Below are 26,694 nucleotides of genomic sequence, written 5' to 3' on the forward strand. Positions count from 1 at the left end.
TTAAGCAGCATCTTGCCAGTTGGAAAGACAAGCTTCCCTTGTTTTCTATACCCACCAAGGTGCCCTGCCTTCATCCTCATCACTTTGCTGATAGCACCATGTCTTTGGCTGAGGATGCCATCATATCCTTTGGGAAATTCTCCTTGCCATTCCGAGAGATTTTATACCCTCCTGAGCCCTCCCCGGGGCTGCCAACCTGTCTGCCCATAGATACAAGTTACTGGTGACAGTGCCAGCAAAAATCTGAAGTGTTACTGAAAGGAGATTCAGTGGGCAGTATCCCACAGCCAATTTTCCAGGCATAACACCCTTCTCACTGTCTCATCCTCCAGGTCTCCCTGTGACATCTTCCTAATACCATGTGCCTTGGAGATTCCTCTATAACTATTAATTCATTCACTTATTCATTCACTGAGAAAGCATAATTGGGCATATTCCAAACTACCCCAACCAAAAGGCCAGCATTTGTTATGGTTGGAAACTACATGTTTACCCGGATTATAAAAATAATAAGCTCGGGCACAGTGGCTCACGCCTGTAATCCCAGCACTTTGGGAGGCCAAGGCAGGTGGATCACCTGAGGTCAGGAGTTCGCGACCTGGCCAACATGGTGAAACCTCGTCTCTACTAAATATACCAAAAAATTAGCTGGGCGTGGTGGTGGGTGCCTGTAATCCCAGCTACTCAGGAGGTGGAGGCAGGAGAAACACTCTAACCCGGGAGGCGGAGGTTGCAGTGAGCCAAGATCGCGCCATTGCACTCCAGTTTGGGCAACAAGAGCAAAACTCCATCTCAAAATAATAATAATAACAGCATCTTCTCAACAACGAAAAACCTGGAAGACAGCCCTTATGGCTGAAATGTCATTTGTATGGCTTATTAGAGAAAAACATGAAGATTCCTCTCCATCTCTTTCACTCAGTAAACTATGTGTCAGATGTATATCATTCTTACTCAAAGCTTTTTAATGATAGGTAACACTGAGCAATTGCCACAAGACAGGCTTCATTCTCAATACTTCATCTCAGGATTTCTCAATCTCAGCATTACTAGTATTTTGGGATGTGTAGTTCTTTGTGATGGGGGCCTGTGTTACGCATTGTAGGATGTTTAGTAGCATCCCTGGCCACCCACAACATGAGAATTGCTTCCCCCAACCCCTGCTCCAGTTGTGACAGCTAAGAATGTCTCCAGATATGGCCAAATATCCCCTGAGGAGCAAAATTGCTCCCCTCCCCTGTTATATAAGAATCATTGCCTTGACCAGGTGCGGTGGCTCATGCTTGCAATCCCAGCACTTTGGGAGGCCAAGGCAGGCGGATTGCTTGAGTACAGGAGTTCGAGACCGACGTGGTGAAACCCCATCTCTACTAAAAAATACAAAACATTAGCTGGGCATGGTGGCACATGCTTGTAGTTCCAGCTACTCAGGGGGACTGAGTTAGGAGGATTGCTTGAGCCTGGGAGGTTGAGGCTGCAGTGAGCCCTGATGGTGCCTCTGTACTCCAGCCTGGGTGGCAGAGCGAGACCCTGTCTCAAAAAAAAAAAAAAAAAAAAAAAGTCACTGCCTTATAAATTAGTTATATAATCCATGCAAAAACCTAGACAGATTAGATGGTTTTATTTCTCCCATTTTAAGTTGACAAAACCAAAGCACAAAAGGCTGTATAACTTTCCCAACTGTACACAACTAAACTCATCTTAAAGTCCAGCCCTCCAGCACCAGAGCCTATGCTCTCCACCACTCTGTTCCATTCTCCTCTAAATTCCAAGCCCCAGTTTATTAACCAGAATCAGCAGAACTCTCAGAAGAGCTGGTAATTTCCCTGGCACCATCACTGTCTTGGGTGGATGTGCTGCCTCTTCCAGAGGCCTGGACAATAAAAAGTAAAACAAGAGTTAGATCAGATCTTTTCAACCTTGCCCTCATGTGTGAAACTACATTTCTCAGGACATCTCAGCTAAGAAGTTACTATAAAGTTTCAAGAGCAGTCACATAACAAAATTTCTCTAGTTTCATCTCAACCCACTATGGCCACCCTCACCTCAAGAATTTGAAAATTCCTTCCAAAATCTTTGGGCCCCTGATTTACTCAGAAACCACAGCTGGAACCACTTCAAGTGGGATCTTAGTGGGTGCTGTCTGAATTGATCAATTCCCATGCATTAGCTCATTTAAATTTTATAACAAGTATTTCACCCATTTAACTATAGGGGAAACTAAGGATTAAAGTGGTTAAATAACTTGCCCAAGGTCACTCACATTATTAGTCAGTATTCTTCCAAGAAACATAACCAAAAGGAGAAATCTATCTATCTACCTATCTATCCATCTATCTAGGGTCCATAAGACATTTTGATACAGGCATGCAATGCATAATACTCACATCATAGAAAATGGGACATCCATCCCTCAAGCATTTATCTTTCATGTTACTAACAATCCAATTACACTCTTTTAGTTATGTTAAAATGTACATTAAACTATTATTGCCCAGTCACTCTGTTGTGCCATCAAATACGAGATCTTATTCATTCGTTCTAACTTCTTTTGTACCCAGTAACCATCCCTACCTTCCCCTCAAACCCCTTCTCCACGACCCTTCCCAGCCTCTGATAACCATTCTTCCACTCTCTGTCTCCATGAGTTCAATTGTTTTGATTTTTAGATCCCACAAATAAGTAAGAATATTCAATGTTTGTCTTTCTGTGCCTGGCTTATTTCACTTAACACAATGACCTCCAGTTCCATCCATGTTAGGGCAAATGACAGGATCTCATTCTTGTGTATATGCACCACATTTTCATTATCCATTCATCTGTTGATGGACACTTAGCTTGCTTCCAAATCTTGGCCATTGCGAACAGTGCTGCAACAAGCATAGGAGTGTAGATTATCTCTTCGATACACTGATTTCCTTTCTTTTGAGTATACACTCAACCGTGGGATTGCCAGATCATGTGGCAGCTCTATTTTTAGTTTTTCGAAGAATGTCCAAACCGTTCTCCCTAATGGTTGTACTAATTTACATTCCTGCCAACAGTATATGAGGCTTCCCTTTCCTTCACATCCTTGCCAGCATTTGTTATTGCCTGTCTTTCGGATATAAGCCCCTTAGACATCTTCAGACATGCCGGAATCCTGGAGTGGACGCAACATCCACTCTTTCTCCAAAGGTGCTCCAGAGATCACCTGCATCAAGCTACCCTGGAGCAGGGATCATGAAAGCTGTGTAGTTTCTCAGGCAGGTGATCAAGGTCAACATCATCACACTAAGTCGCTTGTTAATGTGTAACCTTGATATGATGTGATGAAAATGACACTTTATCTCTGTGGCCTTCCCCCCAGTCTAATCACAAGAAAAATATTTTACAAAATATTTGGCCAGTACTCCTCAAAAACATGGACAGTCCAAGACACTATCATGCCCAAGAGGAGGAACCTAAGGAGACATGGCAACTAAATGTAATGTGGCATTAGGTAAAAACCAAGCAAATAGGAAGAGAGGATAGACTTTAATTAATAATAATGTATCAATATTGGTTCACTAGAGATGACTAACGTACCATACTTATGTGAGGTGTTAATAACATGGAAAACTGGATGTGGGGTATATGAAAACTTTCTCTTTTTTATGACACAGAGTTTTGCTCTTGTTGCCTAGGCTGCAGTGCAATGACATGATCTCCACTCACTGCAACCTCTGCCTCCCTGGTTCAAGCGATTCTCCTGCCTCAGCCTCCCTAGTAGCTGGGATTACAGGCCCCCGCCACTACACCCAGCTAATTTTTTGTATTTTTAGTAGAGATGGGGTTTCACCATGTTGGCCAGGCTTGTCTCAAACTCCTGACCTTAGGTGATCCACCCACCTCAACCTACCAAAGTGCTGGGATTACAGGCATGAGCTACTGCACCCAGCTCATGAAAACTTTCTGTACAATCTTTGCAAAAAAAAAAAATGCCTATTTTCAGGCCTCATGCTAGTCCTTCAGAATTAGATTATCCTGAGTGGGATGCAGGCACCTACATATCTAATAAGACCCCCAGTTTTGAAAACTATTGTAGGCTTAGCTGGAACTCCTACTACACTTACAAGGCAAGACCCTTGCAGCCACCTGCTCACCTGCCCAAAAGAAAGGTTCAGAAGCTTCGACAGAGACAAAGTTCAGTACTAAAGAGTAGATACTTAGCTTCTAGAACATAGCAGCCAGTTCCTTTGTCTCGTGTATTTTATTGCCATCAAATGCCTCTGAATAGAAATCATCAGTTCAATTTTTGTCCCATAATTGGATTTGAACCTCTTGCAATAATGATGCTAATAAAATTACCTCTAATAAGATACCTAAACTGCATTTTTGCACTCTGCCATTAACAAAGTAAAACATTTGATGGTTAATTTGTCCTGCATCTTGGTTCACCACTGTATCTCTCAAAGAGTAACAAAACCAGCCGGGCACAGTGGCTCATGCCTGCAATCCCAGCACTTTGGGAGGCCGAGGTAGGCAGATCACGAGGCCAGGAGATTGAGATCATCCTGGATAACACGGTGAAACCCCGTCTCTACTAAAAATACAAACAATTAGCCGGGGATGGTGGAGGGCGCCTGTAGTCCCAGCTACTCGGGAGGCTGAGGCAGGAGAATGGCGCGAACTCGGGAGGCAGAGCTTGCAGTGAGCCAAGATCGTGCCACTGCACTCCAGCCTGGGTGGCAGAGTGAGACTCCATATCAAAAAACAAAAAAAAAGAAGAGTAACAAAACCAATATTTATAAAAGTTTTCCATGGTTCCGGAAATTTTTCATCAGGCTTGAAAGAGCTAAGTAACTACTCCTCTGTAACAGATTTCTGACATGAATATAATGAAAATGCCACCATTCCTTACTTGAATTAAGATATATCAGGACCAAATTATAATGTAGCGGTAACATGCAAACAGAACATGATGAAGAGGAAAGACAATTAAACTTGAGATCAGAGTCACAGGTAGTAGACCATGTTGCAGTTACTTACCAGCTTTGTGGCTTCGGAGCAGTGACCTGAACCCACATTAGCAAAATGATCAGTTTGGAATAGAAGACTTGTAAGATCCATTTGAGCTCTGAAGTTTTCACTATGGAATCTCAAAGCCAGGAGTTAGTCTTGCACCCAGTATCACAGCGTTAAAACCTGTAAACTCAAAATAATTTAGAACATAATTCAGAAACTAATGATAAAAGGTAAATGTAAAACTTGATTAGTCTTAGTCCTTGAGAATGATGTCCCACAACATGAACTCAGCCAGTATCAAAGGCATTCAAAGATGCCTTTCAATCCATTTTGCCTCTATTACGAATGCTGCCATGTGAGACAGAGACCCAAGGATAAAAGCTGACAAGTAGTAGAGAATAGAAAAGCCCCATAAAACAGATGTTTTAAACATGAAGCAGGTATTGATGTTTATTTATACCTGGCTGCTGCATAGATTGACATTGTTAAAATTTCAAAGTAGAGTTTCTTCCCCACAGACAAGAGACAATGAAAACAAATAGATAAGTCACAAAAGAAATAAAAATGGTAAACAAGCATATGGAATAATGTTCAATCTAACTAATAAACATGCAAATTAAATCAACAAGGAGGTACCAATTTTTTTCCTTACCAATATTTTTTACTAGTGTATATTTCAGTGATGACAAAGATATAGTGAAACTATGTTCTCATACATCACTGGTAAGTGATAGCATAAATTTGTACAGGTCTTTTGGAAAATACGTGATGATAAGCATAAAGAATGATTTATATATTCATGACCTTTGATTCTGCAATTTCACTAAGAACAGAGGACAAAGCAATATGCATGAAGATGTTCACTGCAGAGAAAAATTGGGAACAGCCTCTAAAAGTCCAAAAATAGATGAAAGATTGTAAACTTTGTTGCATCTACTCAAATACTATATAGCTTTGTAAAAATGATGTTCTCAGAGGCTATTTAGTAACATAAAATGTTTATGGCTTGAGAAATGTGGTAAACTATCAGATCATATATATATATATATATATCTTTGGCTTATACAATGTTTTTAAAATTTTAATTTAGTGAATATTTTCATACTGAGAAAATTTACACAAAAATATGTTTGTTTGACTCTACTAAAAAAATCAGAATAACTGGCAAAACTGAGCCCTTGTACATGACAATTATTTGCAGCTAAGTAATAACTATTCCCTTTAGGACAAAAAACATATAACCCCCTTTGATCCACAGTCCCAATCCAATGACTCTTGAAAGCATTGAAGTTCACAATCCCTGACCTAAATTTTAAAATCAGGGTTTAAAATTATACATATAGGCCACGCACAGTGGCTCACACCTGTAATCCCAGCACTTTGGAAGGCTGAGCTGGACGGATCACCTGAAGTCAGGAGTTCAAGACCAGCCTGGCCAACATGGTGAAACCCCGTCTCTACTGAAAATACAAAAATTAGCCAGGTGTGGTGGCAGGTGCCTGTAATCCCAGCTACTTGGGAGGCTGAGGCAGGAGAATTGCTTGAACCCGGGAGGCAGAGGTTGCAGTGAGCCGAGATTGCACCACTGCACTCCACCCTTGGCAACAGAGGGAGACTGCATCCCAAAAAAATAATTATTATACATATAAATTTTAAATATGCACATAAAAAACAATGAAATATCCCAAATTGCTATGAATGCTTGGTTGTCTTACAGTTCTGATATTATAGTTGATTTTTCTTTTTTTTTTTTTTAATTTTCTGCACTAATCTTTTGTTTGGAAAATGGGTTAGAAATTAGAAATTAGAAACCTGAGCCAATGTGACCTGTCAGTAAATATCCAGTCTTTTAGTAAATACCAGCCATCTCCAGCAACAACAACAAAAAAAGAAAGTGAAGACCATATATTTCTTTCCCCATAATCTTGTAACCAGGTGGCATGTTACCATGAAAGCAAGTGTTGGCCCAAATTCTTCTAAACGTACAACTCTTATTGTTCAGAAATTCTACCTTTGCTTCCTGTACTCCCAAATAAGTCCTCCTTTCTGTTCTCAGGCACAACTATTGAAATAAAAGTTTCAATGAAATGGGAGCAAAGTTTCATTCTTAGGCAGACACAACAATATTCCAATAATAAGATCCGACAACATATTGTCAGGTGTGTGAACTAGATAAAAAACAAATAGAGCTCTAGGCCTTGAGTACCGCTGGGTTTGACAGATTTTTAGTATCTTCTTCCTAGAAAAGGTGACGGAAACCAGACAGAAGAGTATTCCTAGTATCCTTTACACAGCTTAATAAACTTTTGGATACAAATTTTGATGAAGATAATTGAAATGATTAAGCAACCATCTTTAGAAAGTGGATTCCTGATGAGGATACTTCAAATGCTAACTATATGTTTCTAAAATATATGATAAAGTTCAGTTACACATATGCATATTTCACACTACTCATGTCAAAAATGTTTAAAATAAATTGTTGCATAAAAACTACAGATGTTGGCCGGGTATTTGGGAGGCTGAGGCAGGTGATTCACAAGGTCAGGAGATCGAGACCATCCTGGCTAGCACGGTGAAATCCCGTCTCTACTGAAAAAAAAAAAAAAAAATACAAAAAATTAGCTGGGCGTGGTGGCAGGCGCCTGTAGTCCTAGTTACTTGGGAGGCTGAGGCAGAATGAGTAAACCTGATGTTGGTTTTTTAAAAAGTAATGATCTGTAGGCTTAAGCTTCTTCTAGCTATTATGTCATAATTTTATTTTTGTATTTCTAATTCTATTCTCTCCAAATTGATTATCTTTACATACTTAGAACATAGGTGAGAAACAATATCAAATAAATCCCCTATAGCTAATAAGTGATCAAACGATGAGACTCAAGCTAAAATCTGGTTGCCTGACTTAGTTCTCCACAACCTGGTGTTCTAAACCCATAGGTTAAGTGACTTGAAAACTGGATACCGAAATGCCCATCCATAGTGTGTCAAAACAGAAGATGGAAGAATATTCTAGAAGTTAATAACACTTGCTGAAACATTGTAAATAGCAAGTTCGAAGTGGCGATATTCATCCTGTACGTGGTTGTGATTTAGTAGTTACGAGAGTATACTCTCTTCACTGCAAAATATTTCTTGTGATATTAGTAATAGAAAGTGATCCGAGGAAATGAATAAATACATTAATTCAATGGAAAGGAAGCCAGGGTTGTGCCATGATCCCTCTCTGGGCATTGGAAAGTAGTCAAATAAATTGGTTTCTCTTCCAAAAGTTACTGCCATTAGTCAGATAACACCTAGGGAAACTTACATTTAATGTCCTCACTAAAGAAAGGATACTTGATGATAGTCTTGAAAAACCATCACAATGGAAAATATGTGATAGTGATTGTATTGGCAACTCAGATACCGTCACAGTTGGGTTCCCTGAGGGAAATTATTTTGAGATGGAGATTGGCATGAAAGAAGTCTATTAGCAAATTCCTGTGGAGGAGAGAAGGAAGACAGGCTTGGAGAAAGGGAGAGATTTAACAAAAGCCTCAGCCAACCTAATAGGGAAACTCTGGAGCAATGTAAGAGAGAGAGAGTGTGTGTGTGTGTGTGTGTGTGTGTCCATCATAAATATTTTCTATCTCAAGGGAATACAGTTTTTGATCTACCATTCTGATGGGTAGAGAAACAACACATTTGACAGAAACCACAAACATACCACAAACATAAAAACCATGTAGCTGACATTGTCTTAATCTATTCTAGCCAAGGTTTCCCATCTGGTACAGATGCTGCAGTTAGGGTTACTACTTGGCTGAGTTTTCAATAGTCCACTTTCATCCTCCAGTGTCTAGTTTTTATAGAGGTCAGAGTGGTGAATTAAATGGAATTATGATATGACTCAACATTCCCTCACGCTTTAGGTCTTGAAGGGTAGCACTAATCTCTGCCTTCACATGGGATGGAATATTAATTTTGGTTTACTATCTTGGCCAGGAGGTGGGGCAGTTTCAGAGGCTTCCACATGGCTTTCCGTTTAAGACAATTCTAACACACACACCAAGAAAGGAATGGCGGTTCTGTCAACTCCCAAGTATGTTCAGTCTGATTATTTATTCTGAAAGTAAGGAGATGACAGGGAGTCTAAGTAGTGAAATGATCATTTATTCTGAAAGTAGTATCGACAGGGACCCTACCATTGGGTAGAGCCGTGAATTCAGTGGACCTAGTGCTAAGTAATACATGGAAAAGAACTCCTTGTATTATCTGAATCCCATATGCCCCTCGCTTCAAAAGGTGGACTCTAGTGATACTCTGGTCCTGAAGTATCAATGTTAGCTTGGACCTTGTGTCTCAGCACCCTCAGATTATTCATGTACTCCCCTTCCCCAGTATACAGTTATCCAAGTAAATAACCACAGGGACATCATTGCTATACACACTTGCAGTGGTTTTACAAAGAGCTTCTTGGAGATCTAGACTTTCCTTCAATCAGCAGTTTCTGCATTTGGAAAATAACAAAGGTCTGAAAATTTGGCAAAAGATTACGACCTTTTATTAAGGTGGCTGTGCCCTATCTCCTGATCACCCATCCTTGAGGTCTTTCGAAGGTATCGTTTGAGCAATACTCATTTTATACCTATTTTGCTCCTAAAGATGCCATGTTCCATTAATTGTCTCCAAAGCTCTGTGCAGGAATCCTTCAACCTGGCCACTCATTGTGATAATTGTATCCATTTGTCTTCTGATAGTGACTCACTGCCATTGGGCCTCTGTTCTTCCATGTCCATTGCTGTCAGTGAGCTCACTTCTGTAACAGCATCTGGCCTTCAGAACTGCCACTGAGCTGCTCAGGGATGCTGGTGCCCTCTGACCAATGCATTCCTTATCCCTTTAGTACATGTGTCCTCTGTGCCTTCCTGGGTGTCCCTTTGCCCTTAAGAAAGCATAAATAATATTCTGTGCAATACATCCATGAACTGTAAAACCAGGTGTTTGATCTACTAGTTATAGGGTTTTTCCCCTGGTGTGTTTTAAAATTAATGCTAATGTAAAAACTTCAATCCATCTACCACCCAAAATCAACCTGCATACACAGATGAGCCTTTAAGAAGTACTAAAGTAAGAAAATAAAAAAGGAGCACTAAAGTAGTCGATAGGGAGACAAAAAGTGGGAAACTCTCTGGCCTGCCACACATCTGTGGCTCCTGGTCCTGCCAAGCACACTGTGACATCTCCAGCGGCCACCTGAGGCACCCTTGCACCTCTCTCATGCACTGCCGTGTCCATTGGACTTTAGCACACATCTAATCCTTGACTAGCTTTAGGATGATGGGAGGTCCTTAAACCCATGAGTGTTTCAGCCTCTCTGCCCTTTAATTTAAAGGGATTATGGGAAAGAATATCTATCCCTTCTTATGTCAGAAATATAACACACATCCAGCTGAAATGTAAATACAGGAGTCTTTTAATTCCTTGTAAGGAAAATTTCCTGGATAATTCCATGTATTTTAATAATCACAGAGATAGTCCTATACTTATTCATTATCAAAAATACTGTGGTAACAATTTATACTCTATAGATGCAAACAATCTCATCTATTTTGACATAAAAAAGGCGGAAAGGCAAAACGCAAATTCTGAGACAGAGATTAAAACAACACAACATCCTTAGATTTGTTTATTTTATTGTTTGTTTCACTATTTGAATGTTTATCTTGCAAGAGCCTACAGAAGTGAGAGAAAATATCTGCAGGCTAATTTTACATAACATGAGACAAAGATTAAGCACTAAATATAAAAAATAAAACTTTTAGTTTACTTATTAAACTAGGAAGAATTTTCCTGAAACACAGCAGTTAAATTGGTCTGCAATGCATTAATAAATGGAGAACACGGATCTTGCCTATGAAATATTTTAAACACTGTGGACGCTACCAAAAAGCTCATTGGTATACAAAAATTTTCAAGTCACAATCTTCTAAGCAGACTAAATACAAGTTAGTTTTTAACCTGAATTCAGAAGTGCAAAATCTGTAAAAATAAAAATATTGTCATGTTCTCAGCAATCTATGGATTAAACTTACAAATCCTTAAAGTCTTTTCAGTAAAATAAACCGTGATCTCTTGGTAAGTTCCTTGCTTAAGTGGCAAGTAACTTTTGAAGCTGGACTTCTCAAACTGTAGAGAGAAGCAACCTGCATTCGCAGAATTGCTCCGTTTTGAAACTTATCTTCTGAACAGAAGAAGGTCCAGCAAAGATCTTCAGCGCAATACTCCCTGCATATGTGCAAAAGTCTGCATGAGAGGTCCCCCCACAGGTGCAGCTGCCAGCCAATGAACCAGAAACAGATGAAAGACAAGAGAAGAAAACAGAGGTCAAACGCTTCAGTTTACAGATGCTATTCCAGATAAAATGCCAAGGGCATGGCCGGGAACGGTGACTCACGCCTGTAATCCCAGTACTTTGGGAGGCTGGGGCAGGCAGCTAACAAGGTCAGGAGATCGAGACCATGCTGGCTAACATGGTGAAACCCCATCTCTACTAAAAATACAAAAAATTAGCTGGGTGTGGTGGCACGTGCCTGTAGCCCCAGCTACTCCTGAGGCTGAGGCAGGGAAATCACTTGAACCCAGAAGGTGGAGGTTGCAGTGAGCTGAGATCGCACCACTGCACTCCAGACTGGGTGACAGAGCAAGACTCCATCAAAAAAAAAAAAGCCAAAGGCTTTTGGAATAGAAATGGACAATATAGGCCGGGCGCAGTGGCTCAAGCCTGTAATCCCAGCACTTTAGGAGGCCGAGACGGGTGGATCACGAGGTCAGGAGATCGAGACCATCCTGGCTAACACAGTGAAACCCTGTCTCTACTAAAAAATACAAAAAACTAGCCGGGAGAGGTGGCGGGAGCCTGTAGTCCCAGCTACTCAGGAGGCTGAGGCAGGAGAATGGCGTGAACCCGGGAGGCGGAGCTTGCAGTGAGCTGAGATCCCACCACTGCACTCCAGCCCGGGCGACAGAGCGAGACTCCATCTCAAAAAAAAAAAAAAAGAAATGGACAATATAAAAAGATAAGAGAACCAAGTATCAATAATGTTAGGAATTTAAAATGCATGTACCACACATGAACACAGAACTCTTTAAATGCAGCTGTAGGAACCTCCATTTGGGTCTCCCTTCTGAGCAGCACTCCTTGTCATTTCTTTTTTTTTCTTTTTTTTTTTTTTTTTTGAGATGGAGTCTTACTCTGTCACCCAGGCTGGAGTGCAATAGTGCAATCTTGGCTCACTGTAACCTCACCATCCGGGTTCAAGTGATTCTCCTGCCTCAGCCTCCTGGGTAGCTGGGATTAAAAGTGCGTGCCATCACACGTGGCTAATTTTTGTATTTTTAGTAGAGACAGGGTTTCATTATGTTGGTCAGGCTAGTCTCGAACTCCTGACCTCATGATCCACCCACATTGGCCTCCCAAAGTGCTGGGATTACAGGTGTGAGCCACCACGCCCAGCCACTCCTTGTCATGTCTGTCATCTGATACATCTATACTTCTGAATAATCATAACTGATACTCAAAGCGATGCCCTGACACCTCCAAGGCTCTACAAAGTGACCAAATCAGAGAGGTCACATCATACCTAGTATTATTTTGGGGTTAGTATACATTTTATAATACTTATTTTAAAATTGGTAATCCATTTTGGGACTCAATGACAGCTCTCTCTATTAATCACATTGTTTTATTAACTGAAATAGTACACTCTGTCAGTAGGATTAACGATCAGAGATTATGATACAACTAAAACCAAAGCTGGGGCAATCGGGTCTTGGAATGGAACCACCCATTATGAACTATCCATCTGACCAACTCTGTAACTTTCTTCCTAAATGTGAGATCACCAAGGCGTTTCAGTGCACCCTGCACAATTCATGGGGCAGGGTCCTCAGATTAAAGACTTTGCATTTATGTAGAATTCATTATCATTTTTCACTAAGCAAACTCTCTATTTGCTCACTCTCTTCTACATGTAATTGTCCAACTTTGGTTGACTGCTGAGTCCTCATGGAAGGATTCCCATTCTGTCCCTGAGCCTCTCCTTTAGGGACTTGGAAATGGAAGGTAGTGCAGTTCTTTCTGGCCATCTGCCAGGCATGGAACCCCAGGCTTCTTGGGGTAAGTTCGACGAGCAAGCTTAAAGAACTCTTCTGCAGCATCAAGTGCAATGAGACGGTCCTGCAAAAACGAACAACAAACCAAAAACCTGCTGGCAAGATAGGAACCAAGACATGTCAATAGGAAAAATCAATCTAACAACAATAAAACCCACCCTGAAAATGACAATGAGCAAGTAAGACGTTTATTAATTTTTTCCTAACAAATGTAGAGACACACCTTAATCCTTTACTTACGTTATCCAAGAAACATTTCCCCACTCCGTAACATCCTTTCAGATTATTTTTTACTCTTATAGGTTGTATAAACAATACTTCTCACATCTCTTTGACCTACAAGTGGTTCAGAAAACAGACTACACAGTAGAATCCACTGAAAAAATACAAACTCTTGAGCTGGAACCCAAGCCTCAGTAGGTCTACGTGTGATACGGAAATCTGAACTTTTAAAGCTCTTTAGGTGATTCTGATGCTGCAGGCCACTGGGAATCAGAGTATATAATGCCAGCATCTGCCACCTCATATGTGATAGTGATGATGGTGTTGGAATAAGTAGGATAGTGAACAGTTTTTAAAAGGCAAACAATTAAGGCAAAATTAGGGCAGATGACAAAAAGCATCCACTTACCACAACAAAGAGATATCTCTCTGAGAGCTCCCAACTTGTTGGGAAAATATTGGTTTCTTCAGCCAGTTTTAACAACATCTCTCGAGCTTTCCTTGTGTTTTTCGAATCACTGATGGTGCTGAGTTTAGTCACTGACAACAAAGAGTCAGCTTCCTTTTGAAAACCTAAGGTAGAAAAATGTACCACTCATGTATAGTGGTCCCAGATTAACGAGTGTCCCGCAATACGGTCCCCACAGGAGATTACAAGCAGACCCATGTGGATTCTGTACAAGTATAAAGCATCAGAAAACTGAAGCCAAAGGCACCATTCCATGTGCTGCCTCCCAGATCTCTGTGATTGGCAGGATATTTAATTACAATTCTTTTGGTATTTTTTTTTTCTCTTTGTTAACTTTTCCCTCAGAGCCTCAGATACTCATCCACCAGCTGCTTGCCACCTTGTTTCTGGTTTGAAGCCCTCTTTCCTGTCCTTCCTACTGTTTACCTTCTCCCCTGTCCCCAGAATTCCTACCTGCCTCCCAGCCTGCAAAGTGGTTCCCTCCAGGCTGTCCTTCTCCAAACCTAGATTTCTTTCCTCACGGTAATACGATTAGCTGGTAAAAATCACTTACCCAAAAGTATAAAGAACTCAAAGACTTAAACCTACTTGGAGTAACTTACATTGTTTAAAAAAAAAAAAAATGGCTATTAGCTCACAACAATACTGGATGTGCAAAGAGGGCAGAGGTCCCATCCCATCCCATTGCATGCCAACCAAAGCAACAGAGACTGGTCACATGGCACCCCACACTTGAAAAGTGATGATGACAAGATGTCATGTTCTCTTCCAAAGCAAAAGGATCAAGGACTTCAGAACTGATCAATTCACTTTTTAAACACTGAAGCAGGATTATTTTATAATGTGGGGATCACATTTATTACATCACAATCCTGGGACAACTGAGAAAAATCGTTATCATTAACCATTAGTGATGAGGGCAGGTATCCAACCTAATGTCACAAGTATTTTTGCCAACCCTGAAGCTTTTCTTCCATATTTCTTCTGAAATTCTACACTGAGTTTTGCTGTCTGTCTTGCAAACAATATTTCTCCCAACCTGCTTCATCATACAAAGCTATGACTAATTGGCCAATACCCACATCTAATTAAATTAATGTACAATGCCAAAAAAAAAAAATGGTAGTGCCTATATGACTGCACTGGCCTGTGTACCCTATACTAGGGACAGATGGAGTAACACATGGCAGAGTGTTCCAGAAGACATGGACTGGTGACAACAGAAACATCAGGCATTTATGCATGAGGATATAAGAGCAAGATTGGGAAAATAATTAGTACACGGTAGCCTTAATCAGTCAATTATTGACATTCCTTTTATAAAAACCATGGTGGAGAAATTGAAGAATATGATCACAACTAGTTATTTTTACCATTTCACAATCTCTTTCAGACTTTTTTTTTTTTTTTGAGATGGAGTCTGGCTCTGTCGCCCAGGCTGGAGTGCAGTGGCCGGATCTCAGCTCACTGCAAGCTCTGCCTTCCAGGTTTACGCCATTCTCCTGCCTCAGCCTCCCGAGTAGCTGGGACTACAGGCACCCGCCACCTTCCCCGGCTAGTTTTTTGTATTTTTTAGTAGAGATGGGGTTTCACCGTGTTAGCCAGGATGGTCTCGATCTCCTGACCTAGTGATCCGCCCATCTCGGCCTCCCAAAGTGCTGAGATTACAGGCTTGAGCCACCGCTGCCCGGCCCTCTTTCAGACTTACCTAAATCTTCTAAGATGCGCTTCCATCTGTTTCTCACTTCCCTTCGAACCTGCCGCAGGGTATGGATATCATAGTTGAGTTTCTGCCACTCCTGTAGGAAAATCAAAGTTTAGTTTTGTTTATACCCCTTGGCTTAAACCTCTATCTCATTCCCAAACTTCATGTTGCTTAAACACATGGCTCTTCTCTTTTATCAATCTTCAAAGCATGCCTAAAAGAAGAGAAGGAGACGGATGAGATAAAGTTGATAGGAATAGTATCAGCTTCCACTGCTGGAGAATCTGCTCTGCACCAGGTGATATGGCACCTTGCATAAATTATCTTACTGAAACTCTTCACATTACATAGTCTCTCAACTTAGTGATCTCACTTGTAAAGTGGAGTCAACAATGATAAATATTTCATTTAAGAATGTTATAAAGACTGATGGCATACAGAAAGCACAATATCTGCATACAGTGAGCACCTAATAAAATCTATATATTATTAAAGCCATTTTATAGATACAGTAACTGAGGCCCAAAGAGCTTCATTGGCTAATCCAATGTCATCAGCTAATAGGTATCAGAATAGATATTTGAACCCAAGTCTGGCTCCAAAGTTCATAAGAAACTGACACACACAAAAATCTATGTCTCCTTTTGTAGTCAGAATAAAGTAGACCTGAACATCCCAAGTTTCTTGATTCCTGGGCAATGTTTCCTTCACCATATCTCAGCAACATTCTTTTTTACTTATATTCCTTTGATAGGATGAATCTGTCACAAATTCAACTTTATGAACTGATTAAAGTTCTTTATCAGTCCTATGTATAGGACGCCATCATGTTGTTCCAATACAGAACTTGAATCTTTTAGGAGCATTAGGATCTTTATTGAGATAAGTGTGCCTTTAAAATGTCAAAGAAATTTGTTTTTAACGAGCCTTGTCACTATGGAGCAGTCATTTTATAGAGTATACCTTTTACTGTTTCTTAGCAAAGACATTAACCACACAGCTATCCTAATGCACAGCCCAAAAGAACATCATTCTAAATGCTCAATTTAGGACTCAAGTTATATGATATTTTGACTCCTCTAACTGAAAATGTTTCAATGATGCCATTATTTCTCTACCAAGTTCTGCTCAAGGCTTGCCTTGTTGATTGCTAATCAACTCATGACTGGTTAAGAAAACCCAATTTAGCTGCCTTTCCCAAATGTTTATAGATACCACTTTGAAAAAAAAAAGTAGCAAAACCAATTGTGTTTTGTTATGACTGCATTTTAGATCTTGAATCTGCGGATGTGCCATCAGCAGGCCGTGGGCTTTCAGCTATTTTCTAGAAGTCAGGAAGTGGCAAGTTTGAACACTTTCGCCTGGTCCTCTTGTATTTTACCAAAGACATGTTGAATGTGCATGTGCACGTGTGCATGGTGATTGGGGTCTGAGACAAAGTCTGTGACCTTGGAAGAGGGCAAAGTTAACTAAGTCATATAAGAAATATGCAACCCTGGCCATATCTTTAGTATCATGTTAAAGCATACCTATCTCATCCCCCACAGACTATATAAGTTGTAGGGGGAAAAACTCAAGTACTGCTGTCTTCATTGGATGGGCCTTATTATACTTACTTGGCCACTCAGTATAGCATATTGGAAAATACTGTGGGTGCTGAGCCTGAGTGTCTGGGTTTGAATCCCAGCTCTGTTATTTACTGACAGCCTGACTTCAGAGTTCTTAACCTCACTGTTCCTCAGTTGCTTCATCTGCAATATGGGGATAATAAAACTACCTACCTCATTGGCTTATTGTGAGGATCAGATGAGTTACTACAAGCCCTTAAAATGGAGGTTGGTCCACATGCTCCTCCAAATCAGTGTAGCACAATTAAGAAACAATCCTAGGTCAGGCGCGCTGGCTCACGCCTTTAATCCCAGCACTTTCGGACACAGAGGTGAGCAGATCACTTGAGGTCAGGAGTTCCATACCAGCCTGGCAAACATGGCAAAACCCTGTCTCTACTAAAAATAATAATAATAATAATAATAATAATAATAATACAAAAATCAGCTGGAGGTGGTGGTGCACACCTGTAATCCCAGCTACTCAGGAGGTCGAGGCAGGAGAATCGCTTCAACTCATGAGGCAGAGGTTGCAGTGAGCCGAGATCACACCACTGCACTTCAGCCTGGGCGAGAGTGAGACTCTGTCTGAAAAAAAAAAAAAAAAATCAGAAGGCCAGGTGTGGTGACTGACACCTATAATTCCAGCACTTTGGGAGGCTGACGCGGACAGATCACTTGAGGTCAGGAGTTCAAGACCAGCTTGGTCAGCATGGTCAAACCCCACCTCTACTAAAAATACAAAAAATTTGCCGGGTGTGGTGGTGTGTGCCTGTGGTCCCAGCTACTTGGGAGGCTGAGGCAGGAGAATTGCTTGAACCTGGGAGGCAGAGGTTGCAGTGAGCTGAGATTGTGCCACTGCACTCCAGCCTGGAAAACAGAGCAAAACTCTGTCTCAAAAAAAAAAAAAAAAAAAAAAATTCCTCTAGGACTCAGAATTATTTCTACTATGAGCATGGAAGACATGATACATTACGTTATGCAGTATGCAGTTTGTGAGGACCTCCAGAAGAAAAATTTATCTGCTCTAAGTATCAGATGGTTTTATCTTTCCTAAAGATTATTTCATCTTTCTGGATGCTGTAAATTTTATAACTGATCCGTTTCCATTTGTGCCTGAAAATTTCAAGTCCTTTCATGAAATATATATATATATACAGGATTTCACAAGCATTTTTGAATTACTTCAATTTCTGGCTACTTTTTATGTCTTTATTCATATTTTCCTCTTTCTTTCCTGTCTTATTCTAGTTTATCTTATCTCACTATACTTTCATGTAAGTTGCCTTAACTCCTTTTAGATAAAAAGATGGCAGTAAAATAAACGAAATATTAGGCAGAATTACACTGTGCTTATTCTCAATGAAAATGACCCTGCTTTCTGAAATTCATGAAAAGTGACCCGATTCTTAGTCACACTTGATTAGAGACCCACTCAATCCATGGATGAGTTGCCTCATATGTTCACACAACTTTAACTTGTGAAACGAACCACTAGGTGGCTTCGCCAACTTGCAATTAGAGGTCTCTACCAATTTTTCTTTTAGCTCCATAGGCTGATGTCTTAGGCCTTGTAGGCCTTGTTCTAAGTGCAGCCAAATCTCCGTTTTTCAGAGACCCATTCATCATTGGATCATCCAGGCTTTGGACTTCTAAAACATCCTTCCCTTCCTGCTGTCCACCTATTAGTCATTTTGCTATTCCTAAATATCCACAATGAATGTTATATGAATTCATTCAGTTTCAGTGCCTGTTATTCTGATAAAACATTTTATGGGGAAGCAACACATAACTAGTAATCAATATGAGATTAAAGATTTGCTAAGGATGAATCCATAGTTGATGCATCTTTGGATCCCACCTTCCCCTACCATGGTTTGGGGACAGCTTGCACATGACAGGTGCTTGTTAAAATTAGTGGAATGAAAATATGGATGTCATACTTCCATATTATTATTGTCTTCTTTTGACAGGATAGTCATGAATAATCATACATGAAAGTATCTGGAAATTTTACGCAAAATTTAAAGCTCTAAAACCAGTAGAAGCATTGGTAGGGTTTTAACTAAGAATAGGCACTTGATTAAATAATTGGTAAGAGGAGAATCTGGATTCCTCTTAAACATGTGACTCTAAAGAATTGGATCTTGATATGGTTTGGCTCTGTGTCCCCAACCAAATCTCATGTTGAATTGTAATCCCCACGTGTTGAAGGAGGGGCCTGGTGGGAAGTGACTGGATCATGGAGATGGTTTCTAATGGTTTAGCACCATCCCCTTGGTGCTGTCTCGTGATAAGAGTTTTCACAAGATCTGGTTGTTTGAAAGCGTGTAGCACTTCCCACTTCTCTCTCTCTCTCTCTCTCTCTCTCTCTCTCTCTCTCTCTCTCTCTCTCTCTCCTGCCACCGTGTGAAGAAGGTGCTTGCTTCCCCTTCGCCCTTCTGCTATGAGTGTAAGTTTCCTGAGGCCTCCCAGCCATGCTTCCTGTATAGCCTGTGGAACTGTGAGTCAGTTAAACCTCTTTTCTTCATAAATTACCCAGTCTCAGGTGGTTTTTTATAGCAGTGTGAGAACAAGCTAATACAGATCGAAATGCAGCAAATGAAAAATAGTGATGTAAAAAATTTTATCCAATTACGTCTCTCCAAAACTAAAGAAACTAACTCCCCTACTCCCTGGCGTTAGAGTAAGTCTTCTGATGTCCCTCTCCAATTTTTAAATAGTAATGATTTATTTTTTTAAGTTTGAAACAAATAATTTGAAAATAACAGTTAAAGGTCCATTACATATTCTTCCCAAGTGACTTCAATGCAATTCTACCAGACATCAGAAGCTAAAGTCTTATTTTCTAAAATAATATTATTTGTTTCTCCTTAATTTCTGAAATAATGTATTCTGGTCAATGTGATGCGGTGGCCCTGAACTTTAACAATGGGTAAATTAGCAAAGGTGTAGCAAAAGAAAACATACTGAGCTAATTTCATAAGATACCTGAGAACAAGTCAAACTGAAAAACATAATTGAAAATCAATAATTGAAGATGTTTATAGCTGAATTCTTGGGGGTTTTTTCCTCATCAGTTGTTGGCCAAATCAGATTAGGGTTGCTAGATAAGAAGGTTGAGGCAACAAGATGAAAGGCAGAAAGAACTCAATGTCCTGCCACCATCAATGGCTAATTCTCCTCCAGCTTTCGATCCCCAGGAGCTGACCTTGACCTTGAGTCCTAATTTAAGCTCCTCAGATCACTTTCTCATGCATAAAACTAAAACAACATTTGATTCTTTGACCAGCATCTTCCCATTTCCCCTACCCTTTATTCCCCAGCAATGACTATTCTATGTTTCTACGGGTTTGACTTTTTTAGGTTCCACATATAAGTGAGATCATGCAGTAATTGTCTTTCTGCACTTGGCTTATTTCACTTAGCACAACGACCTCTAGGTCCATCCATGTTATCACAAGTGGCAGGATTTCCTTCTTTGTTAAGGCTGAATAGTATTCCATTGCAATATATTTAATAAATTATCTTTATCCATTCATTCATCCAGGAACACTTAAGTTGTTTCCATATCTTGGCTATTGTGAATCATGCTGCAATGAACACGGGGGTACAGATATACATCCCCATGGTATATATATGGTGACTATGGTTAATAATACTATATTGTTTACTTGGAATTCAAGATGATTTTAAGTGTCCTTACTGCATGCACACACGCGGGCACACACTGATGGTAGTTATGAGTGGTAATGGATGTGGTAATTAATTTGACTGTGGCAATCACCACACAATGTATATGCATATCAAAGCATCATGTTGTATATCTTGAATATATATAATTTTCACTTGTCAATTAAATATTTTAAAACACAACATTTGATTCTCATCTATATTATTGATTGTAGACAAATGGGATAGTTTAAAAGTACTTTTTATTTCTTATAAAAAGGTGACTTACACACTTAAAGAAATATACTCTAACAATAATATATACATTTTAAATCACCTTAAACTCTTAGGAACATCTTCAAAAGAGATCAATTCATTTTTAATTATAAAAATTATATAATCACATAGAAATAAAATAATAAAGAGAACAGAAAGATACAAAATGAAAACTAAAGGTTTTCATTTTTCATTTAATCCTCTTCTTCCAGTCTAATTCCTCAGAGATAGCTACTGTTCAACGTTTCTTCTTCTCCTTTTTCTGATAGCTACTTCCATAACTCCAAGAATAGGCTTATACTTCCAATTTTCTCGTGTGTTAACTTTAAACTTCCTTGTACTCCCTCTATGAACAAAGAGTAACTTAGCTTTTCCTCTGTGCACACGTGCACTCTCTCTCTTTCTCTCTCTCCTTATCTCTCTCTGTCTCTCTCTCTCTCTCCCCTATCTCATTGCAAGGGAGGCTGGAAAAGTGAGGAAGCAGATTATTAATAGCACTTTGGACAACCACAATTCATCACCTAAGGTTGGCACCTTGCTGCCCCAAACAAAAACTGGGTTCTGATGGCAAGGAAGAAATAAAGGGCATGAACACCAGGGCAGCTAATATATTTGCCACAAGTAATATGATGTTTTCTTTGCCAACATCTGTTATCCCCTTCTCCCATCAATCTATTAAGTACACTGAGACTTTCCCTTGCAGAACAGTTGTAGTCTTAGCTATCAGAGCAGACACTGATTGGCTTATGCCAATAAACTCATTTTGGCTGTATATTAGAATCATCCAAGGAGTGTTTTAAAATAACCATGGATGGGATTCACTTCCCAGACCAATGACATCAGAATCCCTTGAAGGGATTCCAGGTTTGCAATCCAATGACCTAAGCCAACTGGCACAACCTATTGGTTCAGGGATGGGCACATAACCCAACTCAAGCCAAAAGAGAGGCCGTGAAATCCATGAAGCTTCTGGAGCAATCAGGAATGGTGTTTTCTCTCTCCTGCATAATGTGATATGAAGCTGCAAAATCAGGAAATGCTCTCATCACTTTGATTAGCCTGAGAAGAGCCAGATTAAACAAGAAGTAACACTCAAGAGAACAAAGTTGAAACAACCACAGAGATATAGAGCCTATGGATATTCTGAGCCTCCGGGTCAATTCTCGTCTGAAGTCAGACCTACTTCAGGAACTCTCTGTTATCTTAGCCAATCCATTTGGGTTTAGACAACTGGAGTTCTTTTTCTAGCCCTTGCATTGGAAAGATTCATGTTGCAAAGCCCACTCATTGAGTATATAAAGGACAATATAGATACCACACAAAGTGTTAGTTTCATATTTTGCCACCCTCGCCCTCAGGAAAAATGTTCAGTGCATGGATTTATCTAGCTGGGAATATATAGGGCTTACAGAGGATGAAGTGTTAATGGCTCTGCCTAGATCTCCATCTTTCTGTCCCAAAAGTGTCTTAGGCAATGACACAGATATAACAGCAGCCCTTGTCTGTAGCCAGGGCTTACTTTATGGTACCTCCCCTGAATTCTGTCCAGCAGAGCAAAGCCTCTGACTCTCATGAGATGTTGCTATAACAAAGGAAAGAGGTGGCTTATATCTAATTGGCTAATTTCTTCTGAAGATTCAAGCGAGAAGGGTCTAACTATGATTGACTTAACCGTTCAACTCTCTTATGAAGACAGGCTGAATCCTTCTGGCTGGATGTAATGACCAGTTCAAAGTTCACGTTTGATTAAAAACTTGGAGCTAAAATCTATTCACCATCTGAAGACCAACCATTAAGATGACTTTGTCTTTTGTCTTTCTTGGATGGTGAAAAACCATCTTCAGAGGAAGATGTTCAAACTCAGGCTAAAATGATCCTTATTGTATTTGATCCATGCACACGCACACACACACACACACACACACACACACACACACACACAGAACAACCAGAAGAGTATCACTCAAAATGTTATAGATGACACTCTGGTGAAGTTAGGTAATTTGCCCCATGCCCAACTGCAAACAGCAGCTAAGCCAGAACTCAAATCTAAATGCATCGAATTCCAAAGCCCACAGACCCTATAAAAAAGAAAAAAACAGAAAAGAATGACTATTGTTGTGTCCTCAAATCCTGCTTCTTTTTTCTTATGCATTCAATTGTTTTATTTTATTTTTTTAGAGAAGGAGTTTCGCTCTTGTTGCCCAGGCTGGGGTGCAATGGCACGATCTCAGCTCACTGTAACCTCTGCCTCCTAGGTTCAAGCAATTCTGCCTCAGCCTCCCGAGTAGCTGGGATTATAGGCATGCACCACAATGCCCAGCTAATTTTGTATTTTTAGTAGAGATGAGGTTTCACCATGTTAGTCAGGCTGGTCTCGAACTCCTGACCTCAGGTGATCCACCCACCTTGGCCTCCCCAAGTGCTGGGATTACAGGCGTGAGCCACCTCTCCTGGCCACACTCATTATTTATATGATTAAAAAAGTACTAAAGGCTCTGTCCCCCAGTCACTAGTATTCTCTCTGCAGGTAATTAATGTTACCAATTTTAGCAGCATTTTCCCCATAAATAGTAGCATATTATACCTTGCACTTTTCACTTTATAATATGTTTTAGTAATCAGTCTTTACGAAAATGTAAGATTTGGGCTCTTTCTTTGACTTTTTTACCATTTGGTATAGACAGAAAAATATTTTCCTACATGTGTCTTAAAACTTGAACATTCCTTAAGATTTTTTTGCTTCCTAGTCATTCTTTCCAATATCACCGTTGAAAAGTATTAAGTTTCCACATGGATTCATGCACTATACACAACCCTTCGGGAATTTTCATTTCAACTCAAACCACACACTAAAAGAATATGCCACACTGCTGGGATGATGACAACACTGCTTTACAAAAATTAAATACATCTAAATCACAGATTAAAAATTAGAGTTGTTAAATACTTTTACTTGAAAGTGGCAACTTCTTGGTAAAATGAATTCTTTGAATACGATGACTGTTGTCTTTTCCAGTTTTCACCCATTGACATCATCTTATGCTGCTTCCACTTAAAACGAAGAGGGATCATATTGACTGCTTCTCCAGTTTAGTCTTCTCTCGTTTTGTAGGTAGTGGGAAATATCAGATAAGGTGGAGAAAGACATATAATACACGATGGGGATCTGGATTGCCACCAGCATCTAAGAAATCCTCTCATGTTTGCCTTTCACAGAGAAATGTTAAACAGATGATGCAGACTAGGGTAGTTCTGCCACTACTAAAGAGTACACAGAACTGTTGATGTCAGTCTGGGGAAAGGTCTCCAGTAATGCACCGTGGGGCTCAATTTTGGAGCTGATTTTTATCAGTGACTCGATGAAGTCAAAGATCACAAAAGTAGAAAGGATTATTACTAGTACATGGAATTATAATGTCAAACGTATAACAAATAAAGCCTGTGAGGCACAATCTAAAGACCAAAATTTATTAGAAATAAATAAAAATACACTCTATTTTTAGGTTGAAAAAATCAACACAGCCAAAGCAGCAGAACTGCCTACACAGCAGTTCATGTGAAAGAAAGGCAGAGGGCTTAGATAAAACAAACATTACAATCTACCCAAAATGTGGCATTCATGAGGATTAATGAGTTTAAGAGATTAGAGTAGTGCCTAGGAAATAGTAAATACTCTGTAAATATTGCATCTATCTATCTATCTATCTATCTATCTATCTATCTACCTTCCTACCTACCTACCAACCTATCTAATCTATCAATCATCTATCTGCCCTTTTTTGCAGATGCCTTTAAATCCTTTTTGGGTTTTGTCAGGCAATACAGGAAATAACATGTTATATTAAAATAGCCTGTAGAAATTAAATTTCTAGAAATTAAAAATTTTATAGTACATTTCATTTCTTTTGGTGTTGCTTGTTGTTGTTTTTGGGCTAGTGTCTCACTCTGTTGCCCAGGCTGGAGTGCAGTGGCATGCATGATCACTGCTCACTGCAGCCTTGACCTCCCAAGCTCAAGCAATCCTCCTGCCTCAGGCTCCCGAGTTGTTGGGACTACAGGTGTGCATCACCACACCCAGCCACCACACCCAGCTACCACCCACCACACCACACCCAGCTTTTGTAGAGATGAGGTCTCACTATGTTACCCAGGCTAGTCTCAAACTCCTGGGCTCAAGTGATCCTCCCGGAGGCCTTGGCCTCCCAAATTGTTGGGATTATAGGCGTGAGTCACTATACATGGACTAAAAAGCATATAGTGTGTTTCTATATAAAGTCTAAAAATTATACTTCAGTGTTCCAGTTGGGGAGGGCTATGTTACCCTATGAGACGGATACCCTTATAATCCATCTTAAGATGAGGAAACTGAGACTGAAGTAACTTCCCCAAGCGCACACAGCAGGTAAGTGAAAAGCTGGGATATGAAACCCAGACAGTCTGGTTGTGCAGCCGACACATTGAGCCACTGTTCACACTGCCTCTTCGAACAGGACGGGAGAGGGTGGGCAAGGGAGGAAGGAAGAAAACGAAGTAGAAAAAATAGAGAAAAAACAACTGATTTGAGAAAAGATCAACCTGAAGCCACGCCTCCTCAGTTACGCCTGAGGAGAAACTAGGAAAACACGACTGAAATCTGGGGAGAAACAGAACTTTTCTAGAGGCAGAGATTCTCCGCATCCAGCAAAGGATGCTGCCAAACCCAGGGACGATCTTTTTCTGAAGGGTGGATTCACGGGACACAGCGCCCTGGTGCTTCCTCTGAGGACCTCAGCGCTCCTCTTCCTCCTCAGAGCCAGTGGCAGGACCCTCCAGCCCCTCCTACTTTTCCCATCCCTCCCTCCCCTACACCCTCCTCTCCACTTTGTCTCCACTTCATCTCTCAAGGAGTTTGATGAAGGCAAATCATTCCCCTCAAGAGGAAGAAAGAGAGGAAGCGGGCAGGAGCCGCACCGAGGAGAGAAGGTAAATATTTGGGACTGAGCTGTGATTGCAGCAGGGGGGCGCTGTGAGACTCCCTGATACTTTTCTGATATGAGGTTTCAGGCTTCCAGACTGAGAAACCCCCGGGAAGACTTACCTAAGGTGCTTCCTCTGCTCTTCCCACTTCCTTCCCCCAGCTCTTATCTCAAAAGAAAGCCTCTCCTTGGAAACCTCCCTGGACAGCATGCACCCTTCTTCCCCCAGGCCTGTGAGATTACAGTGTTAGGAGAACTCCTGATTCAGAACCCAGCCAAGTCCTCTTCAGAGTTCGTGCAGCAAACCAGTTTCACTCACTCACATGATGGGCCTCTTCCTCCCAGAGTTAATCAGCTGCACATTTTAACAAACATCCAAATGCTTGACGGCATTTGCCAAACCCAAGAGAAAAAGGATTCTGCAAGAAACAAGCTCACTTTTCTTCATAGGACAGCTGGCTGCACTGATGCAAGCAGCCACAGCTCCCTGCCCTTAACGAACTCCTCGACCTCCTCAAGCTCCAATCCATTCTCCATCCCTCCCTTCACTGCCAAATGGCTTAGACTGGGAGCCTCCATTGCTCTTCTCACTTCCTCCTACCCCCTGATCACCAGCCCCCAGCAATCTGCCTTCTTCAGGCCTGC

General features: G+C 40.5%; 1 protein-coding gene across 1 annotated transcript in view; it reads right to left on the bottom strand.

Moving 5' to 3' along the window:
- Positions 1 to 12,442: 12,442 nt before the first annotated feature.
- Positions 12,443 to 26,694, bottom strand: part of MREG (melanoregulin) — a 76,005-nt gene continuing 61,753 nt past the window's right edge. Inside the window, exons 3-5 of the mRNA XM_023217279.1 lie at positions 15,540 to 15,630; positions 13,772 to 13,935; positions 12,443 to 13,204 (exon numbers count right to left, since the gene is read on the bottom strand). Of these exons, the coding sequence (XP_023073047.1) occupies positions 13,070 to 13,204; positions 13,772 to 13,935; positions 15,540 to 15,630 (390 nt within the window). The 3' untranslated portion in view covers positions 12,443 to 13,069. The remainder of the gene's footprint in view (positions 13,205 to 13,771; positions 13,936 to 15,539; positions 15,631 to 26,694) is intronic.

Source organism: Piliocolobus tephrosceles, chromosome 11 (assembly GCF_002776525.5).
Source record: "Piliocolobus tephrosceles isolate RC106 chromosome 11, ASM277652v3, whole genome shotgun sequence".
NCBI classification, from domain to species: Eukaryota; Metazoa; Chordata; class Mammalia; order Primates; family Cercopithecidae; genus Piliocolobus; species Piliocolobus tephrosceles.